Source organism: Pygocentrus nattereri, chromosome 22, assembly GCF_015220715.1.
Source record: "Pygocentrus nattereri isolate fPygNat1 chromosome 22, fPygNat1.pri, whole genome shotgun sequence".
NCBI classification, from domain to species: domain Eukaryota; kingdom Metazoa; phylum Chordata; class Actinopteri; order Characiformes; family Serrasalmidae; genus Pygocentrus; species Pygocentrus nattereri.
In genome coordinates, this window is record NC_051232.1 from 7798662 (window position 1) to 7810876 (window position 12215).

The 12215-nt window shown below is 43.8% G+C and overlaps 1 protein-coding gene across 1 annotated transcript; it reads left to right on the top strand.

The window, feature by feature from the left end:
- Positions 1-4438: 4438 nt before the first annotated feature.
- Positions 4439-10733, top strand: ankrd37 (ankyrin repeat domain 37). The gene is made up of 4 exons (XM_017681751.2): positions 4439-4521; positions 7550-7702; positions 8599-8690; positions 9302-10733. Exons 1-4 carry the CDS (start codon positions 4498-4500, stop codon positions 9489-9491), a joined length of 459 nt encoding a protein of 152 aa, XP_017537240.1. The 5' UTR covers positions 4439-4497; the 3' UTR covers positions 9492-10733.
- The last annotated feature ends 1482 nt before the right edge of the window (positions 10734-12215 follow it).

Consider the following 12215-nt stretch of genomic DNA (forward strand, 5'->3'; position numbering starts at 1 on the left):
GAATAAAAGGAAAGTTCTAATCCGAGCGATTAGAAACGATTTTAACTCCGTTTTTAGCCGTTCAGTTCCATTCACTCCCATTCACTGAGGACTCGCTCGCGGGCGCCCTCTGCTGCTCAGCAGGCCTGATTTAATATAATGGGGGAAATAGGAAGCGGCCAGGCTCCTCAGTAAACCCCGCGTCCCAAACCGCACACTAGCTCCCTAAACGGTGTGTGAAAATGCCGTTAGAAGCGCGCACATTAGTGCAGCATGCGAAGTGCAGAAGTGTGTGGTTTGGGACGCGGCAGAATAGATTTATTTTTATTTTTTAATATTATTTTATCAAATACGTGTTTGCAATGTATGGAAATATGTTATTAAAAAAACAACAAATATATATTTGCAATGTTTACAGATAGCCAAAATGTATTAAATGTGTATTTTTAAATGCCCTCATTTATGTTTGTTGCTGTATTATTGTTTTCAGTTGTGTGCCGTTTTAATGTTTGCAGATAGAACTGAATATCCATGAGCTGAATGAACGGTACTGACCTCTGTGATCTGCACTGTACTTTACATCAACCATCTACACCCATCAGGCCTAACATCATGACCACCTCTCTGTCCATCTTATCAGCTCCACTTACTGTATAGCTGGTCTTTGTAGTTCTACAGTTACAGACTGTAGTCCATTTGTTTCTCTGATTCTCTGTTACCCTGTTCTTCAGTGGTCAGGACCCCCATGGACCCTCACAGAGCAGGTACTATTGACGTGCTGGTGCGAGTGGATCAGACACAGCGGTGCTGCTGGAGTTTTAAGCACTGCGTCCACTCACTGTCCACTCTATTAGACACTCCTACCTCGTCGGTCCACCTTGTAGATGTGAAGTCAGAGACGACAGCTCATCTGCTGCTGCACAGTTTATGTTGGTCATCCTCTAGTCCTTCATCAGTGGTCACAGGACGCTGCCCACAGGACGCTGTCCGTATATATTTCAATGTGGGTGTATGTGTGTGTCCGAAATTAAAAGAAGGTTCTGGATAAATGGTTAGAAACTACTTTAATTTTTTAGCCGTTAAGATCTTTTCACAGAGCACTCGCTTGCGGGCGCCCTCTGGCGTTTCACAGCCTTATTTTTCGGTCTTTCTTCATATGGGCTTTTTATTATGTGCTGCTCTGATCATCCAGCAGATGGCGCTGCCGCTGTATATTTAAACGGGCTGTGTCTCAAATGGTTCCTGCTGTGATACCATAGCTACATTAAGGGGGCCTCAGGATGTTAAGTCTTGTTTTTGCTGATTTTCAGAGTGAAAATAAGTGAGCAATCCTCTACAGAGAACACATTTCTGTATATTTGAATGCACAATTACTGTTTGTTTGCTGAATTTAACTTATTAAAAAAAGATAAGATAAGATAAGATAAGATAAGATAAGATAAGATAGGGCTTTATTGTCATTCACATCACATGTGGTACATGAGGTGGAACGAAACATTGTACTCACAGTCCAGTCAACCCCCAAAGTGACAAACAATAAACAATAAATAGAAGGTGCATAAACAAACAAAAAAAACAAACAAAAAAAACATGACATGCCACATTTTACCCCAAATATTTCATGTTTTTTCCAGTATGTTAAACTCAATGCAAATAAATCTAAATTAACAGAAAAAAACAGCCCTGGCTCATTATCCCTCCTCCACCAAACTTTGCTGTTGGCACTGTGCTGTGCAGTAGGTAGAATCAAACCTAGATTCGTCGTGGTTCATTATGCCAGATAACACGTTTCCACTGCTGAGTCTGGTGGCGGCGCTTTACACCCCTACGGCCGACACTTGGCATTGAGCATAGTGATCAGCTCCTCGGCCAAGTAAACCCATTTTAGGAAGCTCGGGACGCTCAGATCTTGAGCTGATGTTTCTCTCAGAGGCAGTTCGGAACTCTGTAGTGGTTGATGGACAGGTGCTTTTCCACCACTCAGTGGTCCTATTCTGTGAGTTTGTGAGGCCTACTGCCTCGGTACCTTCGGTCTCCATTTCCACCTGAGACACTTTTGTAAAAGTGGCCTCTTTACAGTGAACCATTTGAAATCAAACCACTCTGAATGACTCCCTTTACATCTTAAATCACTGAATTAGGCATAAACTATGAAACCCCTGATTTCCCCTTTAACTATATCTACATAGCAGATCTCAGCCATTGGTATGAGAGTTCGGTCATGTCAGTACGTCAGTGCTTGTCTACGTGCTCAGTCTGCACGTTTCTCTGAAGTGCCTGGGCGTGAGGCCAGATCCTGGCACGGCCTGCAGGATGGTGGGCATAGAGCACATAGCGTACGCCCCCACCCCCACAGGCCATTGTGCACGCTGCCCTGGCACACTGTTATTGGGATGCCAGCTTATCTCAGTAAATAGTAACAGAGCAAGTGTGCTGAGCATTGGCCAGGCACCCCCTAGTGGCCAGAGGTGAAATAACACTTGATTTAAAATGAGAATACAGCACGGATAACATGTCTATTTAACATAATAACAACAATGATGATGATAATAATAATAATAATAATAATAATAATAATAGCACAATGTAATATGTCTTTAAAGGACCTGTAACAAAGAACGCTCCTCTTTTGTTAGGTAGTTTGATGTGGTGTATAAACAGAGTTAAAGTCTGAAAATGTACCCTCCACTTCCCGGTCCAGGGGGCCACTAAGCTGCAGGATTACTGCTTTTGTGATGTCATAAACACCACCACATTCACACTTACACATATTTAGCCTACAGCAGTTTAGCTTCTCCCATTCACGGCGATGTTAGAAAGAGTGTTTCACCCAATTAGAACAGAGCTCATTTACGTAGATCAGTCTTAAAGGCTCAGCAACAAAAACAGCCTGAAAATAGTCATGTAAAAAAGTATTTACGTGGATATAAATCCACACAAGTGTCATCAGTGGACATAAGCACTTACAAGTGGTCACATGTGGACACAGCATACAGGGCCTTTAATGGAGAAAAGCAGAGAGATCTGATTTAAAAAAGAGGAATTTGGGTGAGATCCTGCTCGGCTGGAAGGAAACGCTGCACCCACACCTGCCCTTGACTGCCCTAGTATTTGGGTGGTGGGTCATTCTCAGCAGTGCAGTAACGCTGATGCAGTGGTGGTGTGTTAGTGTGTGTTGCGCTGGTCTGAGTCGATCAGACACAGCCATTCTAGAGTTTTAAACACCTCAGCATAACTGCTGGACTGAGAATAGTCCACCAACCAAAAATATCCGGCCGACAGCGTAAAATAACGATGTAATGTGTTCGATCCTTCGCTTAAAACATGGCACAATCAACTCAAATTATAAACAGGATCTGAGGGAATAATAGTTTTGACGTTATGTCAAAGACGTCTGCGTGTCATGTTGCAGAGATACCTACTGAAGTTCGCCCTGGCCCGTCCTGCCTTGTAAAGCCCCTTATAACCCATAGGGAGTCACAGTTGTGTTGAGTCTGCCATCAGTCCAACATGAGAGGATGAAGAAAGAGCGCTGCCCAGAGGGCGTGTTCTAACCTCTTGTCAATCATGTTGAAGGCCCTGAAGGTTGAATGAGCTCCTCCTACTCAGTGAACGTAGCTGAAGTGACGTAAATAAAAGCAAAATAAGAGTTAGCACTGGAACTGCTTACCACTGCTGGAGGCCTCAACAAGTAAAGGAATGAAGCTCGATGCTGCACTTGCAACATTCCTTCTGGACTGGTAAAGAGGAGGAGAACTGAAAACGGAGGAGGAGGGACTGTGCAATATGGGTGGACACCATAACTTCTTCTATTGTTCCAATGTCAAACTTGTCACATTCGAACAGGGGTGCACAACATCCGGTCCCGGAGGGTCCAGCACAGTTTGCCCCCTCACTCCAGCACACCCACTAAACCTGGCAACTAACAGAAGAGGGCTATCTGGTGTCTTGCAGCAGGAACATCACCAAACCGTGCTGGACCCTGCATTAGAAGCTTGTTACAACAGCAGAACCCCATTCGGCACTACAGAGAATCCTTTTCAGCTAAGGAGTGACCGCACCCTTTTGTGCCTCCATCCCTGCAAAAGGAGATTTTCTTCTGTGTAGGAATGGTGTAAACATTTTCCAGTAACACCTGCTGGAAAAAAATCCTATAGAAGTGTTCCTGATGGTTCCTTGTGGTTTTGGGTAGTGGGGTTGACATCACAGTGTAAAGGATCCCATTAGGAAGCAAAGCAGTCAGGTTTTAATCCTAATGTTTTCCAAAAGCTTGATGGCAATAAGTTCCTCCGAGTGTGTGTGTAGGTGATGAACTGGGGGCGTTCGAGCCCGCGCACTGCGTACGTGTGAACCCGCACAGCTCGCGGAGCGCGCGTGCACGCGCCTGTGTGGCGAGCTGCGCGGTCACGTGACGCGAGAAGCAGCTAATAAAGCCGGAGGCCGCAGGGCGAGCGCGTGTGAGCGAGGACGTGCGGAGTGTGAGGAGGCAGTACTGAGAGGGGGTTTACCGCACTGACCATGTTTCTGCTGGACACAGACACGGTAGGTCTGAAATCACCAGTCTAAAGGATTTTATGCTGAAAACATGTCGAAAAACCTGTGAAAAATGTAGTATAGTAGTATAAAACTAGGCTATATGCAAAATACAAACAAGACAGCTTCTTTCTCGCCAGATATATGCTCGAATTTCCCCGGTCCACCTTAAATGAGGAATGCACTAAAGTGGCTGAGCGGTACAAAACTACTATATATGTATTTATATACACTGGGTTCCTATTTCTCAGCCTTTTGCTGGAATTTGGAGTGAACTTTTTAATTTTTTAGTTCATTTTTTTGGAAATTAGCTTCATTTTTAGTGAAGCAGCTGCACCATTTAAGGTGGAACGGGAAATTCGAACCAGAAGCAGGCGAATGCTCGTCAAAAACCACGAAAACGTGTGTATTTTCTTCCAAAAAAAGTACCAAAAACCCCAAAATGAACTGTAGTAATGCTGTTTGAGATGATATTATTTATATATTGTTGTACAGTGTCTGTGTAATAATCTATAGCTACTATTTTTCGAGTAACAGTCCTGTAGTAATGTCTCATAATCTGTCCTGGTTGCACTGGATCCTGTGTTACTAGATATTTTGCCCACAGGCTTTGCCTCAGTTGAAATAATCACTAAAAGTACCTCCTTAAAAGTTCTTTAAAGAACAGCAGTGGAACCTACAGACTGGGTGAGGCGTACTCAAGTGAGTGGTGGAACCTCTTAGTCCATCCAGCATCTCTCCTTCTTCTCGTTTTGGTCTGAAATAAAACGCCGAAGCTCTTTCAGATTCATTAAAGCACTTGAAGGGGAAATCCAGCAATTTTTCAAAATTTCTGCATAATTTAAATGGTTCAAATGTGAACTTAACCAGTCTGACGTGTTCACAGCGGTGGTGATAGGAACCAGACGTCCACCTCTAAAAGCTCCCTCGCGCAGTTATTGCATGAAATGGTCATGAATTCACTGGCGTGATGTCTGAGACACTTCGCTACGTGGTTTTTGTGAAAACTGTTGTAGGTGAAAATCGATTTTAATCAATTTTTAATCTGTTCATGATGGGGGGGGGTTACATGCAGGGTGTTCTGAGGTCCCAGAGAACTTGTATTTTTCCAGATTTATCACAATTTTCCATCATCAACACTCCATATAACAGAAGACTCAGAAGACGTGTAGGTTCACTGGGGGTTCTGGATAGTAAATAAAACGACTATTTGTGTTGTAGTCATGGCGACGCCTGGTTCCCATCACCACCACTGCAAAGACATCTGAACCACTTCACACCAAACCGCTCTGAATGACTTTGTTTACATCTTAATGATTAAATTATACCGATTAAAAACATTTTTTTTACAAGAATGGGTGGAATTCCCCAAAAAGTGAATATAAGAATACACAAATATACAAATGTTATCATTTGAGCGTCAAAAGTTCCACATGGAACCGAATGAAGGTGAAACTGAGCTGTAGTTTCTTGTTGTAAAGCTAGAAAAAGCCTGGACAAAGTGCTGGATTCATTAAAGAACATCAGTGCCGGGCGCTCTAGTGTTTCATGAGAGTAAGTAATGAGGTTTTAGCAGTTTAATACGACTGTTTGAGGCTGTTGGATTAAGCATACAGGCACAGCACCACAGCCTCCGCATGAGGACATCATGTACATGGACGTATTCCCAGTGCTGCGTTTAGATCCAGCTGGACTTGTGTGTTCAGTTACTTCAGCCTTGTAGGTGTTCATCCGTCACGGAGTTCAGTGGTAGATACTGAAACGTTCCGCGTTGGCTGATAAGGATGTTTTTCTTTTAAAAGCACTTCTCTTCATTCAGTGTGAAGTATTTCCACACACCGCCAAAATAACAGCCTCACACACACGTGTTTGCCTAGTAGTGAGACACTATTCTGCCAAAAGTATTCACTTGCATATGAACTTGAGTGACGTCCCATATGGGAGGCAAATCCGGCCAAAAAGGAAATAAAAATGAAAGCAATAAAATGTAAATGCAAACCTCTTTCTGCCTTTTCTTTTTTTAAACATTTTTCTGCGCAAATATCCTGCCAAAATGGAAAATGAAATGAAATGCCTTCATTTGCAATTTCATTTTTCACAGGTCACACTTCCATTACTCGTTACCTCTGTTATCCTCGCAGCTCCAGTGCAGAATCAACCCTGTGGGGTTGACAGAGGCACTGACGCATCAAATTAGATTCCTCTGTGTGTTTCTATTAATATCTTTGTGATAATCCAACACAGAAATAGGATTCAAACCCTTCCTGAATCTGTAGAGTCGCCCTTTCCGTTCCATCTCGTCACTGGATTGTACGTGACTCGCATCTGGAGTTATGAGCCTGTGAAGAGGGGCTGAGATGCACGTCATCTGTAATTGGTGGATTTGTGCCTCCTTCTCTATTGTGCATGAAATTGACCAGTCGACACTCAGGAAATCGCTAAGCACTGACCCTTCATTTTTGGTTCAGTCGCCAAAAATGTGTGTAAAAGGTTTACAGCTGTTGAATTCGCTGCAGCGACGAAGAGAACATTATTCATACAGTCCACTACTTCTGTGATCGTGAGACTTTCGTAAACGCATTTCACGCACCAAAACAACTCGTCCACCTGACTAAAGCTGCGTTTTCACCACAGATATTACGAATTTATAAAAACAGACATCAAATTTTTAGCTTTAGGGCTGACATGTCTCTGCACAGAGCGCCTGGTCGAACGGGACTTGAGATAGTGAGAGCAGAGATTATTCTACACATTTTGATATATAATATGTGGGTATATTTTGTATGCAAGTGCTTTTAAAGGCAAATTTAGAAATGCCTTCAGACCCCAGAGCGTTAAGGAAGCAAACGTCAGCCAACAAACCAGCCTTGGATGATCAGCTGTGTTTGGGGTACTTTGGGGAACTTGGTGTAAATTTGATTCTATGAATTTTAACTCAGTACTGCAGGTGTTAAAAGAGTGAATTAAATGGAAATTTCAGCTCTTGTTTCGTGGAGATTTTGTGATTTACCATTTTGCTGTCATTCTGCTCGCGCAGCTGTTTTGCTCTAGCAGTCTTCTGGAGGCTGGGTCCGCGGTGAACGGGGGCGAGGATGCGTCCGGTCAGTCTCCGGCGCACGTGGCGGCTTGCGGTGGGGAGGCCTTCTGTTTGCTGTGGCTGCTTCAAACCGGGGCTGATCCCAACCAGCAGGTAACTTAAGCATAGTACATTTCCAGATGGGCACAGTTACAGCTGTACAGTGGTCGTTTTACTGTAGCTGTTAAATGATCATAGACGTTCCTAAACAGTCCAGTATAAGCTAAGAAGCTGCATGTGTGCAAGTTAGGGATCAGGAAAATACCAAACACGATCATATAGATAATTTCTAATTATTCAACCCTTGATTTGACGTGGATTGGCCTGCATTGTCTGGACCATTTGTTGGATCATATGAAATGGTAGTTCGTCTAAACATCATCTGAACCAAGGTTGGTCAGCTTGCTCAAAACTAGGACGGAGTATTGTTAAAAAATCTCAGTACTGATACCAAGACTTCAAAAACGGTTCCTCAACTTTCTCCGGTATCGTGTTTTAATGTACAAACCAAAGTATCGCTGCTGTCGGAACAAAACCTCGTATCTCCGTTTTTTGTCGTTTTTCAGTTTTTGATGTAATGTGAAAATGCCTGTTGCTCTTTACATTGTGTGTGAATTTCCTGATGAATGGACCAAAACAAACGACACATTCTGGTTCCATTGACTTCCATTAAAAGTAAAGTACGTTTTTTGCTTCTCCTGTAAAGTGACCATTTTGGAGATACGAGTTTTTCTTCCGACAGCAGCGATATCTACTCACTGCAATGAGTTTAGACTAATTATGAAGTGCCACTGTTAATCACATGCATACAGAATGTCATTTAGACAGTTTAGCCAGTCAGCACTCTAGATGTTTGGAATGCAGCATGCTTATTGGCTTATTGAATTTATGTACCCAGCTGCATTCAATACTCACTATTAAGTAACTGGGTTATTTGCATATTATATCCATATTGTGATAACCCCATAGGTATCACATAGCCTTGACACGAAGTCTTCTCCTTTTTTCAGGACGCTTTTGGGGAAACTCCAGTGCATAAAGCAGCCAGGGCAGGGAGTCTAGAGTGCATCAGCGCTCTCGTGGCTAACTATGCTCAACTTGAGTAAGTTATATTTCTTTTTATTGCAGAAAATATAAACTCACAGGCTTCTCTATCAACAGAGACAGTCTGTGTAGGTCATCCTTTACTCCTTCATCAGTGGTCAGTTTCCAACCAGAGCCGCTGTATATTTTTGGGTGGTGGACCAGTACACCTCAGTGTCGCTGCTGGACTGAGAATTGTCCACCACCCAAAAATATCCAGCCAACAGCGTCCTGTGGGCAGCGTCCTGTGGGCAGCGTCCTGTGGGCAGCGTCCTGTGGGCAGCGTCCTGTGGGCAGCGATGAAGGACTAGAGGATGACCAACACAAACTGTGCAGCAGCAGATGAGCTGTCGTCTCTGACTTTACATCTACACGGTGGACCCACAAGGTAGGGGTGTCTAATAGAGTGGATAGTGATTGGACAGTGTTTAAAAACTCCAGCAGCACCGCTGTGTCTGATCCACTTGTACCAGAAACTGGCCGCTAATGAATGGGGTAGAGGTCAGTTGACAAACTGAATGCCAGCAGAGGCTACAGTCTGTAATTCTACACCTATACTATGGGGCAACGTAAGTGTTTCCAATAAAGTGGCCACCTATGTGGTACTAATCCCTCTTCCTTCTCCGTCAGGATCCGTAACAGCGAGGGCCTCACGGCGGAAGACGTGGCCTGGTCCGCGGGTCGCGAGCGCTGTGGGAGGGTCCTGCGAATGCTACGGAACAACGTACAGACGCTCACCTCCACAGCACCGGGCCGCAAACGGGCGTGGGACCACACGAGCCTGGATGCCGTAGATGGGAAGAAAGCGAAGGACTGGTGAAGGAGGACGACGAGGCGGAGGAACTGGAATTTCGTGGCAATGAGGCCCATTTCAGTCAGGCCTTTCTGCGCATGTTAAAGGCAGAGTTTTGTCCAAATCACTAACGTGCGAGGAAATGAGCGGAAGGCAGCAGTACAGGATAGCTTTGTTGAACAGTCCGTTTAAGGGTGAGATGGTAAGCAGGTGTGAATGTGTCTTCAGGACACAGTTGAGGCCTTTTTGGGCCCAAAATACTGATTAAGCCAGATTAAGGGAGTCAAGTGCTGAACTAATTTACCAATGGAACCAATGGAAATATTTCTTAGTGTTGGCTAATGGTTTAATCTGGAGCCCAGAAACCTGTATTTAAATTAGAGATGGGCATGGTAATCGACTGACCAAGTACTTGTAACCACCTACTAGGCAGGGAAGCATTTATCAAAATGTATCTATTATCGCTGCTGTCGGAACAAAACCTCGTATCTCCAAAACGGTAACTTTACAGGAGAAGCAAAAATCATACTCCACTTTTAGTGTAAGTCAATGGAACCAGACGTTTTCAGAAGCAATTGTGGGCCGTTTCTTTTGGTCTGCTCATAAAATTTACACCCAATGTAAAGAACAACCAACGTTTTCAAATTAGGTCAAAAACTGAAAAACGGCAAAAATGGAGATACAAGGTTTTGCAGTTGTGCTAGTGTTGCTTGGGTGACTTTCCCGTAATCTTTCCAGCCAGACTTCTGGCTCTGAACAGCCCAATGTTGTCACATAATGCAGGCAAATTGGCCACAAAATGAAACCTGAAATTGACCTGAAATTGACCTGAAAATGCCCGTCGCTGGTTTAAATCTACAGTAACGTCTGCAGTTGTATCAGTGGAGCAGCTCTGTCCAGTTCAATGCAAGTTCAAGTGGAGATCAACAGCTGCTTCTCAGATGAACGAGTAGAACTGTGAGACCAAACAACCTCAGCTTCAAAGCAGCCCTCTGAGGCCGTTACATAAGACACCGTGCACTGGGACAGTGAAACAGTTGGTTCCATCAGTTCTGATTTCAGATAATGACATCATTGTCTGAAATCCAATCAGGTGGTGAAGTAACTTGAATAGGGTAGGAGTATATAGAGTGTAGTGCCATGCACTCTTTTAAAAAAGGGTTCTATAGTAAAGAAAATGGTTCTATATAGAACCATGGACACTCAAGGAACCCTTTGCATGAATAAAAGGTTCTTCGCGTCATGAAAGTGTTCTTCAGATTGATGGGGAACATGCATGTACGTGCTTTGTTCACATTACAAGCCTCATTGCTCAGATCTGATTCGATGGTTCTCACTCGTTTAGGTCAGTGACTCAAATCGGTCATTAATGTGATGAACCGGCCTGAAATGACCCTCATGAGCTCCTCCTGCTCAGTAACGTCACGTGACTGAATCACTGCATCATCAGCACAAACTAACGAGCTGAACGAGCTTCGCTGAGAAGATCATTAACTCTGATCAGCTCTCAGCTTCGTTATTAGAGCCAGACGGAGGAGAAAAAGGTGAGATGAGCTGCTTTTCCACCGTTTACAGGCTTTAACTTCTGTTCGGTGCTGTTGCCATGGTAACGCTGAATGATGGCACAGCGCAGTGGAATGAAAGCACATGAATTCTGATCTGGTCACATTAAGGTCACACGGCCATGAATCGGATACGTGTCTGATCTAGGACCACATATGAAAGTGGCTCAGGTCGGATTTGAAAACATCAGATCTGAGTCACATTAGGGATAAGTTCAGGTTTGTGGGTCCACATTAAATCTGAGTCAAGTCAGGGCAAAAAACCAGATTTGTGCCACTTCAACCTGATAATGTGAACGTAGAACCTTTTTGAAAAGACTTGCTTTGTGACTTGCTTGACACCTTAACAACAGAAGAACCCTTTTTGGTGCTGTACAGAATCATTTTCAAAAAGGTTCTATATAGAACCATCTACAGTGAATTCCCTATCGGTCTGAAGCACCCTTTCATGATGCAAAGAACCCTTTAATCATTCAGAGGGTTGTTTGAGTTCTTGGTTCTATATAAGTGTGTAGATTTCTTACAGCAGTGATTCAGTGGCTCTTTATTTTAAGTCTAAACACCCCAAAGACCCCATCAGGAGTTGCTCCAAGAGGCAGGGCGACTACTGGGATTCAGCAGGAGAGGCCGTCAGAGAGCACCAGCTGGACAAACAAACATTTCATATTTATATCTGTACCATGCAGCGTTAATTGGGCCGCAGTGCAGATGTGCTGGAGCCGGAGCGACTCTGGTTGGGGCTGTAAAGGTGCTGACATCATAAACCTGGGAGGAACTTTTCTACTTTTTAAGCTAATTTTATACATTTCTACATTGTTGACAACTGTGTAAAACATTTCTGTATGGAAACTAATGTGCATTTCTGAGAATTGACTACAAAGCTGGATTCATTCCTTCATTGGCCCCTGACTCAAAAAGATTCATCTGATTTCAAAATGATTAATTTCACTTGTGAATCATGACGGATCAAAGCAATGAACTGTAAATTGTTTAATTGAGCGTTTATTATTAGTTTATTGCAAGGTCTCAGTCTGAACCTACAGCTAGACGGACATCAATACCACAGTCAAACTCAACCCAGACTGGACTGAGCGCGTCGGGCGTCGCTGCTCTCACGGCTCTTTCAGTGGGATTTTGGAGATCATGCAGTGCTGTGGAACCAGCGCCGAACGCTCTGAGCTGCTGGAGC

Bases quoted from the DNA above. Each gene is read 5' to 3' on its own strand.
- ankrd37 (XM_017681751.2), top strand. From the start codon at position 4,498: ATGTTTCTGCTGGACACAGACACG. The intron at 7,703-8,598 runs GTAACTTAAGCA...TCCTTTTTTCAG, and splicing joins GGGCTGATCCCAACCAGCAG to GACGCTTTTGGGGAAACTCC. The intron at 8,691-9,301 runs GTAAGTTATATT...CTTCTCCGTCAG, and splicing joins GCTAACTATGCTCAACTTGA to GATCCGTAACAGCGAGGGCC.